At 41.0% G+C, this 16,957-nt stretch overlaps 1 protein-coding gene across 24 annotated transcripts in view; it reads left to right on the forward strand.

Moving 5' to 3' along the window:
- tspoap1 (TSPO associated protein 1) overlaps positions 1–16,957 on the forward strand; it is a 75,350-nt gene that overhangs the window by 42,433 nt on the left and 15,960 nt on the right. For 14 of the 24 annotated variants that reach the window (XM_078930350.1, XM_078930360.1, XM_078930347.1 and 11 more), the window contains 11 exons: positions 595–645; positions 1,274–1,306; positions 5,414–5,594; positions 5,922–6,011; positions 6,420–6,625; positions 10,892–10,998; positions 11,087–11,196; positions 11,265–12,113; positions 13,588–13,739; positions 13,820–14,290; positions 15,693–16,085. In XM_078930350.1, the coding sequence (XP_078786476.1) occupies positions 595–645; positions 1,274–1,306; positions 5,414–5,594; positions 5,922–6,011; positions 6,420–6,625; positions 10,892–10,998; positions 11,087–11,196; positions 11,265–12,113; positions 13,588–13,739; positions 13,820–14,290; positions 15,693–16,085 (2,643 nt within the window). Of the gene's footprint in view, positions 1–594; positions 646–1,273; positions 1,307–1,633; positions 1,655–5,413; positions 5,595–5,921; positions 6,012–6,419; positions 6,626–10,891; positions 10,999–11,086; positions 11,197–11,264; positions 12,114–13,587; positions 13,740–13,819; positions 14,291–15,692; positions 16,086–16,957 lie in introns of all 24 variants that reach the window. The other 10 variants (XM_078930341.1, XM_078930357.1, XM_078930348.1 and 7 more) reach the window with 5 other exon arrangements.

Below are 16,957 nucleotides of genomic sequence, written 5' to 3' on the forward strand. Positions count from 1 at the left end.
AATGGGTGAATGGGACTGTGACTGTAAAGCGCTTTGGGCCTTCGAGGAAAGTAGAAAAGCACTATACAAGTATACGGCATAGAAAGCAGCACTTCTCAGACTTGAGAGTCTGTTTCAGGTGTTAAAGCAAATTTGTCGAACGCCCATTTTAGGTAGCAACAGCCTTCAAGTGAATTTGTCAGAGTGCCGTTTGTTGCTCTCAGTCTGAAGTCGCAAAACCGAACCAGTTCCATAGAACTGAAGTGGCTGTTCTTTTTTGGGAACAAGCTCTTCTGTGCTTTACGTCTGCGCCTTACGAGAGATGGGCAGGCTGACCTTACTCCAAACAACTGAAGCCAGAGTGAGCAGAATCCTGAAAAAATGACAGTTTACCCAAAAATAAATCTTAAAGATCAATAAAATCGATGTGTCACTCCGCCCTACTTGCATGGTTGCTTTGGTGTAATAAAATGAAAATTGTCTTCTTTGCCCAGCAGGAGGCAACCTTTGGACACCAATAACATTGAGCCAGTGGAGCTCCCTGGGCCGCAAATTAGATTTTTATGAGCAAACAATCAACATTGCAGTGATTTTTCATCTCTTTTTAATCTTTAGGCTCAGTTATTTGCCAAGAGGGAGCATGAAGGAGTGGTTCAGATGCTGGAGGTGAGTTCCTGGAAACCCAGCCAGACTTACAGAGTACAGAAGCACTGACGTTACTTAGAATGCGTTTATGATCACATTGCAAAACACTCAAAGCTAGAATAGAATTTTACTTATATATGTATGTTTCTATTATTTAGTGTAAAACAAGGGAGATGAGCCGAAAGCCTCTACTGAATCTGCCCCACTTCTTGTTTGATGAGCAACATTTTCAACCCATTATTTACCACATTTCAGTGCAAAAAGAATCAAAATGTTAAAGTTTCTGTCTGTTCTCATCAGGCATAAATAAGTCCATTGCATTTCAATTTCCTGTCCCACTTTTTATTCAGTTACTATGTTTTTCAAGCATTTTGCAGAGATGCTGCTAAAGAAAGCAGACAGAGCTTTGAAGCTCAGAGCGGTCTGAACAGATGGCCGCTCGGTGACATTCAGGCTTGCTTTCAGTGTGAGTGTAACAACCTCCGAAGTCAAAGTGAATCCAGGCAGCAGATGACTGTAGAAATCCCCGTCTGTCTGCGGGATTGGCCTCTGATTTTGAATGATTGAAAAGGAAAAGAATCCTAATGTCTAATTTCAGTACTTATCACACGTTTCAGTTGTTTTTTAAAAAGTTTGTGTTGTGTTTTAGGAGTTGACTCAGCTTGTGTTGCGGCGGGAGCTGGTAGAGTATAGTTACACCTGCCTTAAAGTCTTTTTCCTTCTGGCTGTTTTTGCCGTTTGCTGTCAGCCTCGTCTTTATAACCTGAACTATGACAGCAGACGACCTCATTTCCTCCTAAGAGCTTGAGTTTGCTGCCTGGTTAACACACAGCCTTTCCCAGTCTGTTAAATAAATGTTGCATTTGTTTTCATTTGAAAGGCTGTTGTGGCAGGAAACAAACTGTTTCTAATTTAGACAGCAGCCTTTCAACTGGATTGATATGTTTCTTTTTTCACAAGCATGCATGTGTTTTTTTGTCACTCTTTGTGTTATCTCTTTGCTAACCAGAGTACACTGGACTGCATGCAGGTACTTCATGGCCTCTTTATCCTTACAGTTTACCTTTAAAGCACCAAACCTTTCTCTGTCTCCTGTTTTTTGAAATGTCAAACCTCCATGACCTGTTTCTCCACACTGACACTCTGAGTTCTCCATCCAATAATGTGTTACCAGCATGTGTGTAAGAGAATCAGGTGATTCAACAAATGCCAAATAACCAATCTTTGACGGTTATCACTCTAAACCACATAGAGAACATTTAGCATGTCAGTCATGTTTTATGCATCCTGCTTGCAAGAACAACCAAATTCAGCAGGTTTTCCCACTGAAAAGATGAGTTTGGTCTGTAATGTTCATCATAAAAACACTTCAGCTGTGAGAAAAAACCCAGGAAATCCCATTGTATGATTTTTAAAGAATTATTATAATTGTGCAGAAATTAAGTATTCCCTCAATACTTTGTAATGTCAGAGACAGAGGTCATTGGTTTTCTGTAGGTCTTTACATGTTTGCACTGTAGCTGCTGTTTTGGTCCATTCTTCCATGCAGATCTCCTCAAGAGCTGTGATGTTTTGGTTCTGTTGCTGGGAAACGTAGTGTTTCAAATCCCTCCACAGATTGTCCATTGTACTGCTGTCCAGAGATTGGCTAGACCACTTTAGAACCTTGAAACGTTTTTATGTAGCCACTCCTTTGTTGCCTGGGCGATTTGTTTCCTCCTGTTTGTTTGTTTGGATCATTGTCATACTGGTAGGTCCAATCATGTTTCATCCTCAATGCAATGATGAAAGAAGGTTTTTCTTTGCAGAAAAACAGACCCAAATCATTATGTTTCCACCCCCATGCTTCCCAGTGGGATTTCTTTTTTTTTGATGAACCTGAGCATTCTTCCTCCCCCAAACATTTTGGTTTCATCCAACCACATAACATTCTCCCAGTCCTCCTCTGGATCATCCAAATTGTGTCTGGAGAACTTTAGACTGTTCTGGACATGTGCTGGTTTGGAGAACTGCATGATTTGAATCCATGACAACCTTTGTTACTGTGGTTCCAGCTCTTTCCAAGTCATTGACCAGTTCCCCCGTATAGTTCTGGGCTGTTTCCTCATCCTTCGTAAGAGTTTTCGTTTTCTAAAAGAGTTAAATCTTGTATGGAGCTCTAGGTGAAGGAAGGTTGTCAGTGATCTTTTGTTTCTTCTGTTTTCTAATGAGTTGTTTTTTCTCATCGAGCTGCTTGTTTATCGTAGATTGTTTCAGGTCTACAATCCTGTCTCTGGTGTCCTGTGACAGATCTTGCAGTCTGACAGTTTAAGGGTGTGGATTTTTATACAGATAATCAATTCAAACAGGTGACATTAATACAGGTAATAAGTGGAGGATAAAATAACGTATTTAAAGCTCAAACAATGTGATTTCCTGAATTTTTTTTTGTCAAAAACTGATATCCCACAACAAACAATCACTTCTGATTATTGCTTAAAGTTACTTAGGTATCTACTAGACTTGGTGAGGACCTGTGGATGTTTTATTGCATCCTGATGTACAAATCTTTGTTTTTCATATGACTAGTAGTAAATTTTATTAGTGTTTCACATGACGATCGACTGTAAGAATAGATGAGAGCTGACAGGAAATGTTGCTCAGACAGTTTAATGCAGAGGCTTCTGTCAGATCAGCCTGCCAGGAAACTCCCACCACAGCCGGAAGTGAAATCAGCCACATATAAAAACCGAGGGGAGCTGCAGCAAACTCCTGCACGTTTTTTTTACAAATAATCCCATTTTGGTGGCTTTGTTTCAAAAAGAAACAGGCAAAGAAGTGAAAAAAAAAGTACCTTGACATCATTTGTTTCCTTACACTTCATGTTACGAAACTTTTCCAACCCGTTTCCATTTATGTCTCGTTTTGTCCCCTGAACCTTAAACTCTATGTTTAAAGCCTGTTAGGATATTTAAGTTGCAGTTTGTCTGTCTTGCTCAAACCTGTCTTTACTTTAAGATGTGTTCTTTTCTCCTCTAAAATGTGAAGTTTCTTTATGAAAGAAAAAACTTACGTCAGTGGTTGTGTTCACAGAAAGCTTCAAGTTGTCTCCAAGATCTTCGGTCTAACATGAGAACCAGATTGAAAAAAGAATGAGACATTTCATAGAGTAATTTAAATGACAAAATAAAAAAAAAATTAAAGTGATTGGTCAAAAACTATTGGGACCTTGTGAAATTTTAAATTAAAATTTTTAACTTTGTTTTGATTTGAATTATTAATAAAAAAAATGTCAATTTTTGTTTCATTTTATTGCTGGGAGCAGTTTTTGGACTTTTTGTGAATGTGACTGCTGAAGTGATGAAAGGGATAGAAAGGGTCAAAGGTTTTTGCATGACTCTTGCTTCTGCTTGCCTGAGACGCAGCATTAGCTTCTGTACACATAGAGGCAGCTTAAAAGACTCTGATGCGATCACATCAAAACAAAGCTTTGCTTCCTTAGCATAACTATTAAATATTTGAAGCCCTAGTCACATGCTCTCGTACAGGGGTTGACCTGTATGGGTGCTTGGGTTGTCCAGGCACATACGGTCACCTTAAGAGATGTCATAAAAATGGAATGTACCATTGCTGTACATGTGGTAAATGTATCATGAAGTATTTGTAAGGATAATGTGAGCTACAAGCATTTATGACTCACAGGTAATGCTATCGTACAGTGGCCTTATCCTTCAGTCTAGTCGTTGGTAAAAATGCGTGCACTGGCTCTTTACTGACTGTGTGCGAATGCTGGACGTATATTGGGTGCATGTGATATGTAAGTGCCCATAGGATGCCCACACAAATTGCACTCTAATTGTCCAATTTCCTAATTTCTAAGTGATGCTGCGTTCACACCAGCCTTGGCAACCCATGTGCATGTGACCACTTTCAATGAAAAGTCTATGTAAACGTATGTATGTGTGCGTTTCAGGCTGCGTTTAAAAGTTATGCATTCAAGTGTCACTTCGCGAATGAATTTTCGGGCTCTATGTACAAAAAGCGCAGCCATTAAACACGCGTTGCAAGATAAACTAGTTGACCAATCAGGGACTTGGATTTGGTATTCACATAAGGGTATCGTTCCTTTCATTTCACAGCAGTCCCAACCGTTTAAAAACTGATCATGAAGGAAAAATAAGATGTGTGTCCATTAAACATACGTGCAAAACTTTATTGAAATTCTGGAAATGTCGAAAAAAAACATAATTTCATCATTACAGTGTTTTCATTATATCATAGTTTGCGTTTAGTCACATAATTAACTCGTGCGATAAGTCATTCAAAAACACAAATATGAACAATACTGTGATTTACGGTGGATTCATTCAAATTTCTGTCTGTGTATGTCTCATGACAATGCATGCAAGACATGGAAGAATTTTAAAGATCAGATTTATTTATTTTAAAAAGCTCTACAAAAGCATCGGTAATCACGCCTCAATGTCTGGGTTCATGAGATCATTCAGTCTCTCCTAGCATAGTTAGCTTCACTCCTGCTGCAAAAGCCCTTTTCCGTTGCTGCTTCCGCGTCTCTGTGACCCACATTAGTTTGAAAACTGCGATCCTAAACTTTTGTGCTGGCCGCCTGCTTGCCCCATACCGGTTTGTCCACTTTTTACCCGCAGACAGCCCGTATCCACCCATGAGGGCAGTTGTGACTAAGGCTTCAAACCAAAAACAAATAATGCCTCTCGTCACAGAAATATCAAACATAGTTTGTTTTGTCTGCTATCTTTTTTTTTTTTTTTTTTTTGTAAATTACATTTAGTCAAAGGTACGAGAGCTTGAGGAGAAATGCCGCAACCAGAGCGAACAGTTTGGCCTGCTCTCCCAGGAGCTGGAGAAGTTTCGACTGCAGGCCTCCAAGGTGGACCTGGCCAGCTCCACCCTCCTCAACACCCCCAGCCTCTCTGTTCTGACCAACGGAGTGGGGCTGACTACAGAACGAGGTGAGCCACAGAGAACATTACCCTGGTGCATTATAGTTTGGTTTTTCCACCATCAAATCTTAACTCAGTTATTATTTTTAAATCCATTTTCTCAGGCTTTTAAAGGTTGAACTTTTTACACTCCTTTCATCTCATAGATGCTTCTCCTCTGCATATGATAATAGCAAATTCACCACAACTTTGATCATCTATGTCAAGATACACTCTGCTGAAATGAATTCCTGCCCTGTTTTCTTCAAATGTAGCAACAACTAGTAAAAGTCAAGTCCTGCCTTTGAACTCCCACAGCAGCCAACCTCTTTCTTCTGCGCTCTTGCTGTGTTTTAGACGGCACTGCTGGCACATGGGATGAAATAGCCTTCTGGAGTGTGGAGGGAGGGGACACTCTGTCCTGCCCTGAGGATATTGATTGTCTTGGTACTCTTTGTTTTCTTCTGTCGCTGTTACTCATAACGTGCACGGCATGCTCTCACCTGCATCATCATTGTAAGAGTCTGGTGCCGCAGCGGAGCTTGTCTGTAATTCCCATCATCACGAGGGTCAGTGCTCCGGGATGAAGAGCAGTGTCTGTTGAGGGTGGAACCAGTTAAGCCCCTTAACCGTTGTGGTGTGACACACGTTGACATAAGATACTGTGACCTCTGGCATGAGACAGATGGAGACAGGATTGTTTTGTCCTTCACCGTTCTAATCAGCCATGTTCAATCTCGCACCTCCTGCATGCCAACCAGCTATTTCAACCAGCCAGCAGGTTAACCAGGTTAACCAGAGGGCTTTGTTGTTCTCCAAGGACACGGATTATTCTCTTTCTGTCTTTCCTGATAGATGTGGCGGCTGCTCTGCGCATGGGGGCCACCCCCCACCCTGCTGGACTCACCAGGGCGGAGCGCTCACCAGTCACCAAGCATCGAGAACTGCCCACCATCAGTGTCAGCAAGTCAGCCTCCTCCTCCAACAAGTCGGAGACCGCACACCTCACCCCCAAGTCTGACACCCACCTTAGTCCACACAAATCCAGCCCGACACATGAGGTACTCCCCCAGCTACGTCCTCTGAAAAATAACACTTCTGGAGATTTGTCTGTGAAGCAGGCCGTCATTTAAATTAGCCTGATAACTATTCACATTTCACTCATGTTAACAGAGGAAGCTATCAATGTTTGGCTAAAAATGACACCAAACAGTGCTTTTAATTCCTGCCAAAGTAGTAATACAAGTCTCACTTGATATAGTATTATTTAAAAGTTACTTTTGAGAAAAAATAAACTTTTACTCAATGATTTACCATTACTTTACTTAAACACTGTATTTGTGCAGCTTTTTAAATACAAAAACAAGTGTTGGGGTTGGTAATCTTTATTCCCTAAAACCAGAGAGTAAATGAGTTCATAAAGATCTGAATCATTGACTGTAAATGAGAACTGGACTGAGTGTGACGTCACCCACAGAAATGGACTTGCTTCTGGTCCAAACGAAATGAAGTCAATTCAGTCGCCATTTTTTCGCAGTACAGACAACGCCATGTTGGAACCAGACAGTCAGTAAGCCCCATTTTGGTCTGAGTCAACATCACTATGGCAACCACTCTTGCCAGTCATTCAGGTGTGACCTTGTGGTCCACACCCCTACTAAAGCAGGCTACACAAAATCTGTCAATCAAGCATTTTGAAGGTTCAACGTGAGACCACCTTCTTTTATTGAGGCATGTGATTGGCCAGTTTATATCTTGAATAGCTTCCACTATAGGAAAAAAATGTCATGAAAAAAATTAGGCATAGCAAGCATCAGAGCAAGAATGTTTGATCTGACAAATACGATGACTGAGCAACAGCTGATTTTTTTCTTTAGTCTATGGAATTTTGGCTTCTTGGAGCCAATGGGTACTTCCTGTTTGGAACTCGAGGGCGGGGGGGGGGGGGGGGGGTGTCACTCGGTCCAGTTCTCGTATACAGTCAATTGCTTGAACACATCAGTGGAGTGGAGAAAATAGGATCACTAACAGTAATTAACTGTTAACAGTTAATTTAATTTTCTTTAGCCTTTTTTTTTAAGCAAACACTTTGTAATAGTTGTATTGGATTGCAGATCCGTCCTCAACCTTCCTTTAATCTAATGCAGGTATAGAATTAAGCAAATTAGGTAAACCTTTGGACTTTGACTTTTATTCTGCCATGTCTACAAAATGTTCATTGTTTCGTCTTGTTTTTGTTATTTATTGTCACTCGTGTCCAACAAAGCTCATATTTAGCGAGATAATCCACTCGCCACTGTGGATTATGATGGTTATGGTGTAGTAGTTTTAGATGATTATGTTTCAAAATGTTTCTCCAGAGAGCTATAAATAATCAACCTCCTCTATTGTGTTATGTGCTGTTGTTTAAGTAAAAACTCTAAGTATATTATGGGGCGAGGGGTCATTCATATGGAAATGAAATTCTCTGTTCAATATAGCAGGTGTGTTGTGGTTTTATCTCAAGCTTAAACCCATTGAGATCCAGCATTTAGAAATAAATGATGCAGATTTATTTTTCTTTAGTGATAGATCCATAATTACAGACTAACAAAATTTCACTTGCAAGCATTCCTTACACACATGACCTGTGGAAGCTATTTTAAAATGTAGATTGTTGGACTCTAGGGCTAATATTACTGGTGTTTTATAGTTAAAAAAAAAAAAGAAAGAAAAAACATTTGTAGATCCTGTAAAAGAGTTTTGCACAAAAAGTCAACAACTTCAAAGGTGATCAGTTTTGGCTATTCTTTATGGAATTCAGTACAGAAAAATCAAAGGTAAAGGTTCCTTTAATGTTATGTTTACCAGAAATTGTGAGAATTTGTAATCAAGCTTGTATCATGGGTCTTTTTTTTTTCTTTAGGGGAAACCATAAACACATACTTAACCCAGATATGTATAAAAGCAGACATTTTTTACCATCCGAATTAATGCAGGGGGATTTTCTGGTTCTTTAGGTTTCAAAAGATTTCTTTATTGTTAAAATAAGTAATCATTACCTGTAATGAACGTGTTTTCATTGCAATTTTTATGATTGCTTTGTTATGGTGTGAAGGGTTCGGACCGCATCCCGTTCGGCTGCAAATGCAGTTAATAATAATCATAACAATAATAAAAGCACGTTTAGAAGATATTCTCACTCCATGTCGGACCGCATAATATCTTCTTCTATGGTAGAATTAGTAATTTGTCCAGACCAATCACTGTCTGATACGTCATCGGACCAACGGACAGCCAATCACATAAAGTGATGTCAGCACTAAACGGACCCCGAACGGTTGTCGCAGGCCGAATAGTTATGGTAACTACACCGGCCTGGGTATAGGGGCGAAAGACTAAAAAGCGGCAGTGGCCCAGGCGGTTGAGCAGGCCAGCCAACGATTGAAGGTTCGATCCCCACTCCCCTCAGTCAACTGCCGTTGTATGCTTGGGCAAGACACTTCCCCCTTCCTGCCTCCAGTGATGCTCCACTGGTGTGTGAATATCTATGACTGATCCCTGTGATGGTCAAAGAGGCCGTAGGCGCGAACTGGGAGCCACGCCTCTGTCAGTCTACCCCAGGGCAGCTGAGGCTACATCAGTAGCTACTGTACCATCACCAAGTATGAATGAGGAGTAAATGGATAATGGTCACATTTAAGCACTTTCAGCGTCTGGAAAAACGCAGAAAAATCTCATCTATTATTATCATTATCAATATTAACAAGTGCACTTTTTTGGCAGCATGTAATGATCAATAATTGAAATATTTTAAATGCTTGAGGAAATCTGCTGCACTTTTTATTGGTAGTTTCAATTTATTGTCATTTGGGCTTCATCATGTATATCTAAAGTCAAGTTCAGTCGATCTCAACTTAAAAAACTGAAGGGAAAACTTGGTTTAACAAGGGAAGATGACGATTTGAGGAATTTTGTGTTTTTGTGAACAAAGAAAAAGGTGGAAGCCCTTTGCACAGAAGTGTAATACCACACGCTACAAGCATAAGTGGTTCAAAGAATTGGGCTCCAGCCAATGTCAGATATCTGACAATGCACTATGAGAAAAGGAAGAAGAAGCTTGGCCAACCTGGAAAAAAGAGAGCAGTCCAATACAGGATTGAAATTGTGTCCAAGTCTGTAGGTTTTATCGCAAAAGAGTCAAAACGTAAAGCTGGGAGTCAAACGGCTAAGCTGGAATCCAAATCAAATGCACTGCACTGGTTTGGAATGAAAAAACTAGCTGAACTGAAGAGATTAGGAGCAAGAGTAAAGAAGTGAGATTAAAGTAGTTTAAGATGCTGTCCTCCACAGACCCACATGCAAACAAATGAAATGGTTTGCAAATCTCTTTTCTTGTTAGAAAGTATAGTAAAAACTATAAATAAAAAAATACACCTACATCTATAAAATGCCTAATCTTCTTTATGTTTTCAGGTTTTTCAAAATATTTTGTTAATGTAATTTATTTTTTCGTATAAATTTCCCCTTATAGATAAAATGTCAGATTTAGGACCTTTTAAAACAACTAAATCATATTTTTAGTGCTCTGTTGTTTTTTGTTTTGCTAAAAATACTGATGCTGGTTCTTGAATACTCTTTAAAAAGTTAATTTTTAAAAGGATAAACAGGTTTGCTTTCCTCTTTTTAAAGAGATACTCCGATCAACTTATGTTCTATTGTAAAAGCGTTCCCTGTGGTCTTTTAATTAAGATTATGACGTTTTTAGCCAAAATTAACAAAAAATGTCATTTTGTAATACATAGTTTCTGGAGAGCAGCAGTAGTTTATTAGAAATTCACCACTGACTTGTGAGTGGGACCACTAGTGTGGAGCAACCCCGTCCTCTCTTTCCGTCACCCATAACCAAGAACTGTTTACAGGCTCTCTTGCTATCTTACAGTTCCTTTCAACCCCAATCTAACATTACCAGTACAATAAAAATGGTGACCAATATCAGAGCTATCCAGCCATACAGTTTAGATCCAGATACCAGCTCAGATGAGGAAACCAAAGATGTACATGGATGTAGTCGTCTACAAGTGGATGCATCAGAATGGAGTGGGGCAGGGAGCTTGTGGTCCAACCAGTGTATTATCTATATAATTTTTTTTTTGTCTGCTCCTGATTCACAACGATGTGAATAAAGAAATACTTTGAAATTCAATTGTTAGCTTAAATTTCTTTATATGTGTCCTCGATCATCAGAAAAATGCTAAAAAGAGCATTTTCAGCAGACTGAGTCCTTTAAGCTTTCCGTCCAGCACAAGTTAAAGAGAAGATAGTCACCATTCACCCTTTCTTCCCAGGTGGACACTGCCAGCGAAGTGGAAGAGTTGGACATCGATGTGGCTTTGGCTCCTTACACAGCCAGCAGGGGGGCAGCAAAACTCCAGGTTTTCATTGCCAGATACAGGTTAATGTTCAACCAAATCCGTAGCTGACTTTTGACAATTTATTTCATTGATGAGCCAAAAAAAAAAAATCCCATTGTTTTCCTACAGCTATAATCCATATGACGGCCCCAATGACAACCCTGAGGTGGAGCTGCCACTCACAGCTGGAGAATACATCTATGTGTATGGAGACATGGATGATGATGGCTTCTATGAAGGTAATTCTGGAATTGTGTTTGTTTTGAATGTTTACGCTTTTTATTTATCTATTTGTGACTCCCTTTAGGTGAGTTGATGGACGGGCGGAGAGGGCTGGTCCCCTCCAACTTTGTGGAGCGAGTATCAGACGACGACTTCATGAGCGCTCATCAGCCAGACACAGGGGACGCGTCCCATAATTCCCTTCTTGTCAGCAGCCTGCACAGTGCCAGCCACCAGCATCACCTCCACTCAGGCGTCAGCGCCTCTGCCCCCGCCTCAGCCCCCCCAGATTCGAGAACAGCCTCAACTGTCCCACCCCCTCTCACCAACGGCCTGGACTTGGACTTGGAGGAGGTGGGAGTGGACCTCGTGCCTTACCCACGTAAACTCACCCTCATCAAGCAACTTGCCAAGAGCATCATCATTGGCTGGGATCCTCCGTTGGTGCCAGCTGGGTGGGGCAATGTATTCAGCTATAATGTGTTTGTGGACCAGGAGCTGCGGCTCAACGTGCCCTTCGGCGCCCAGACCAAAGCGGTGCTGGAGCGGCTGGACATCAACCTCAAAGCCTACCGCGTGTCGGTGCAAAGCCTGACAGAGAAAGGCGTCTCGGACCAGCTGCGCTGCAGCATGCTGGTGGGCCGGGATGTTTGTGTGGCGCCCACGCAGCTGTGTGTGGACAGGGTTACTGCCACCTCTGCCAACCTGACCTGGCTGCCCAGCAACAGTAACTATGTGCACATTGTGTCCTTGAACGATGAGGAGTGTGAGCTGGTGAAGGCTGGCTGCTACTCGCTGTGCCTCAACAACCTCCTGCCCAGCCTGCAGTACACCGTAAAGGTGGAAGCACGGCCGCACCGCACCCCGTGGGAGCTCCCTGTGGAGCGGCGTGAACACAGAAGCGCTACCATCACCTTCAGCACACTGATGGCAGGTTGGGACTTTGAATATTCTTCATCACATCTCTGTGCATGTCTAATTTTGGGCTTTCCATTCAGCAGTTTTAATATCAGGAAGACGTTAGTGGAATTTTCCTAAATAAGTATACTAGTTCAACTGTCTAGTCCTAAGCAGATTCACATCAGTAAAGCTGCGTTTCTGAGGAAAAATCATTTGGGGTTTTTCTATTATTACTGTAGTTTTTGTTAGAAAATCATATAGAGAAAGTGGAAGATTAACTACAATGTTTAAAAAAAAATTATAAAAACATCTTAACTTTCATCTTGAAGTTTTTTTTTAAATATCTTCCCAAATATTTTATAAATATGTCTAATTTATTCCTTACAACTTAATATGAACTCATATGTAAAATATTTTAAGTCAAGCTCTTTTGATCTACTGTAAAAGCATTTCCAGAGGTGTTTTATTTATAACTATACTGTGTTTAGCCAAAATGTAAAAATCCTGTGTCGTTTCCTAGGACATGGTTGCTTCAGAGTGACAGTAGTTTATTAGAAATGCACCTCTGAATTGTGGACGGCAACCCCGCCCGCACTTCCCCTCTCTGTTACTGGGAGCTGGAAGCAGAGAACTCGTGGCCTGCCCAGAATATTTTCTACCCAACAAATAAGCTCTTTTTCAAACAGCATTTTTTTCGTCTGCTCCTGATTCACAACAATTTAAATAAAGAAATATTCAGAAATGCAATTTTGAGCTTAATTTTCTCGGTATGTCTTCCATCATCAGAAAAATGCCAGAACTTGTTAAAAACACAAAAAACATTTTTAAATAAATTAGCACTGGCGAAATGCCTCAAACTACATTTTTTTCTAAAGCAGAGAAAACTTCACACACAGATGACAAGAAAATGAATGTGGCATAATTTATCATGTGGAGTTTCAGACTTTGAAGAGAAACAAAAAAGCTAAAATAAAGCAAAAAACAATTTTTTTATTTTCTTTCTCATCTATCATGTTTATAGTTTTATTTTTATTAAGGATCAAGTTTTTAAAACAATTTTGGAAACCACAAATATTTTAAGCTCCCTTAAGGTACCCTTAAGCCTTTTTTTGTAGAAGAAGAGACTATTTTAAAGGGTAGATATTGTACTGTGTGTGTGAGTCACTGTGCTATAACCCCTGGATTTAAATTGGTTTTAATATGAGAAAAACTTTTATTTTGTATTTCATTTTTCAGTGTTAAACGGAGAGCTGTTAAGATGCACTATGAATGTCATTTGAGTTGTTAAATAAATCAATCATTCAAATTTTGTTTTAGTTTCATGCCAACATTCTGGAAATGCAGGTATATTTAAGTTTTTTAAGTCCCTTGGAGTTCTAGCTGACAGCTTTCTGAGTAGGAGCACACGTGCAGTGAAATGGTCTCCCTCCCAGCCCCGTGTCAGTAAAGAAACTCCTCTGTGTTTTGTCTGCCGATGGCTGTGATTTCATGCTTTGTAATGGCTTCAGGCCCCCCGGATGCTCCCCTGGATGTACAGCTGGAGCAGGGCCCCTCTCCAGGGATTGCTCTGATCAGCTGGCTGCCAGTCACCATAGACGCTGCAGGGACCTCCAACGGAGTCCGTGTCACTGGATACAGTATTTACGTTGACAGGAAAAAAGTAGGAACTCTCATCTATTGTGAAATGATGATTAGCTTGTTACATGATAAAAAGTTTTATGACTTGTTTTCTTTTCCAAGGTCCTGGAGGTATCGTCCCCCACAGCGGGCAGTGCCCTGCTGGGCCCCTCTCAGATGCAGTGCCTGCAGGCCGCTCAGGAGCTCACTCTCCGCACTATGTCCGCTCACGGGGAGTCCTGTGACTCTTTGCCAGTTAAGGTGCCCTCCAAGCTGGCTGCCATCATGGCAGGCCCGGCTTTCTCTTCCCCCGTAGTGCCAGCTGCTCTCTGCGCCTCGCCAGCTTCCAGTATTGTGGCCCCACATCCGTCCTACGGAAACTGTACTGCAAACGTCTCCACCAGCCCTTTGCCATTAGATACACACATCCCCGGGCTCAGGGTGGAACCCACCACCAAAACGCACGGCGCTCTTCATTCAGATCATCACCCAACGAATGCCTCATATGTGATGGCCTGGGCCAACCCCTCAGCTGCTGCTGCCTTGTCTGTGTGTGAGGCCCCACTACCAGCACCCTCTGCCATTACTCCACCGGTAAGCCACGTTTTCCCATCCTTCAATGGACACACATGCAGATGAGAGGTATTCAAAGAATGACGCAAAGCCTCTTGGTGTAAACATACATGAGATTAAAGTGAATTCTGCATGCTAATGTGCAGCTGCTCATTAATAATTGAACGGTGGACTACAAAGGTGAGGGTCAGTGTGTGGAGGTAAATACAAAACACTAACCAAGCCTGGTTTATGTTCAAACCTGGCTCGGAAATGTGCCTTTGAGTGACCGCTTTCAGTGAAAAGCCCGTGTAAGCGCACAAATACGCACATTTCAGACTTCTTGAGGGGAGCCGCAGATGGAGAGAGATTATCAGTGGTCTTGTATGTTTTCCATTTCCTAATAATAATCACACCAAGTTGCTTACCTATTGCAGATTCAGTCTCCCCAACCTGCTGCAAGTCAACTATTTGGTTTTTGGTGTCCTTAGACAGCTCTTTGGTGTTGAACACAGTGGAGTGTGACTGTTTGAGGTTGTGGGCAGGTGTCTTTTATATAGATAATGAGTTCAAACAGGTGCCATTAATGCAGATGACGAGTGGAGAACAGAGGATCCTCTTACAGAAGTAGTTACAGGTCTGTAAGCCAGAAATCTAGCTTGTTTGTAGGTGAGCAAAAATAAATAATTTTCCACCATAATTTACAAATAAATTCTTTAAAAATCAGATAATATGATTGTCTGGATTTTTTTTTCTTATTTTCGCTCTCATAGTTGAAGTATACCTATGATGAAAATGACAGGCCTCTCTCATCTTTTTAGGTGGGAGAACTTGAACAATTGATGGCTGACTGAACATTTTTTTACCCCACTGTAGATAAATTAACCTTAAGAATGCATTTCTGAGTATTTCTATATTCAAAAAGTTATGAATCAAAAGCTGACGGAAAAAATGACATTTTCAAAAGAACTTATTTTAATGTAGAAAATACGCTCGGCTGCCACAAGCTCCGTGCTCCACTCCATTCTGATGCATCCACTTGTAGAGGAACAGATCCGTGTACATTGTTGTTATTCTTGTCTGAGCTGGAATCTAGATCAAGACTGTATGGCTGGATAGCTCCAACATGGCTCACTATTTTTGTTAGTTTGGATGTGAGATGGGCTGTAAGCTAGCAGGAAAGTGGGTAAACAAAGAATTGCATGAATACTTAGGGGAGGCAGGTTGCTCTGCGCCAACGGTCTCACCAACAATTTAGAGGTGTATCTCTAATAACTCTTGCTTCTCTGCAGAAACTATGTCCTAGAAAACGACATGTTTTCTTTTAATTTGGCCAAAAACTGATTAGTTATAATTGAAAGACCAGTGAGAACGCTTTGAAAATAGATCAAAAGATGATCAGAATGGGTCTTCAACATTATAATGGTATCTGTCTGCCATGTAGGTCAACGTGACCACATCCATCATCAGCACACCACCTCAGGCCTGTCCAGCAGCAGCACCATCGCCCACCCAAGCACCAACAGCAGCACCAGCGCCGGTGTTAGAGCCTCGCAGAGATGCTGACAGTCCCGGAACCATCCGCCCTTTCCCGTCCATCACAGAGTTTATGGAGGACCCCAGCGACCCCAAGTTCGCAACGCCCGAGCGCATCCCTACCCCACCCAAAGCCCCGATCACCGACCTCCTGAACCCTCAGTGCAGCAACATCCTCCGGCCACCAAGTACTTCTCCACTGGAGTCGGAAGTAGAGGAGGAGCTGGAGAACACTCGCCTGGTTTCCATCGAGGAGTTTCTGAGGCAGGACCAAGATCCAGCTTACTGCAGGACACAACAGGTATCTTACTGACATCATTTTTTACAGAAAGTCTTTAATCCTGTAGAGCAACAGTTCTACAAGTTTTTCTTAGACACTTTGGCTTCTTTTTTTTTATTTGTAATGGTTTAGTCTTTTTTTTTTTGTAAAGGTTTAAATGTTTGAAAATTTAACTTCGTGTGTGACACTACAAGTAATTTAGGTAGTGTCCTTTTTTTCCTTTGCTGATTCAATGTTTAGCTGCCAAAATAGAACAAAGAATTCCTTTTGAAATGGTCGGGGGGGGGGGAAAGAGTGGACTTATAATCATCACCACAGAAAAGAGTTTAAAGTCATTCAGTCTAAAAGATTTCTTCTTTGCACTTTGAAAGGCCAAAGAAAGTATTGTTTTACCAGAAACGGTTTTGAAAGACTGAATAACTTTGTACATGTACCACACCCAGATAATTTAGCTTTAGCTAAATTCTATGAATGATCAGCTAACTGGGGTTTCGGTATAATGTTCTAAATCATAAAAACCAGGGGTGGGCAAACTACAGCCTGGGGCCATATGAACTATTTAATCTGGCCCGCCAAACCGGAATAAATTATACTGATAATCCTTATTATTAATGTTTTTTTTTCCCTGTAAGTCTGGTTTCCACCATAAGTCACTCCACAGACTCACCACAGTGAGTTTTTCTGATGATGTGTGTTTTTTTTTGAGTTTTCGGTCATTCCATCACCAAAAAAACAGCATTTCTCTAAGTTTGCGTTTTGAAATAAAAGCTCTAAAATGTTCTCCTTTAAAATATTTATATTAACTTCTTTTATTTTTATCAAAGCGTGTTTAAATCTAAAGTCCATGTTATGGTTTTCTTTATGAGGTGGAATACCTAAATATTCCACACATG

This window comes from Oryzias latipes, chromosome 14 (assembly GCF_053564925.1).
Source record: "Oryzias latipes strain Hd-rR chromosome 14, Olatipes_Hd-rR_3.1".
Taxonomy (NCBI): Eukaryota; Metazoa; Chordata; class Actinopteri; order Beloniformes; family Adrianichthyidae; genus Oryzias; species Oryzias latipes.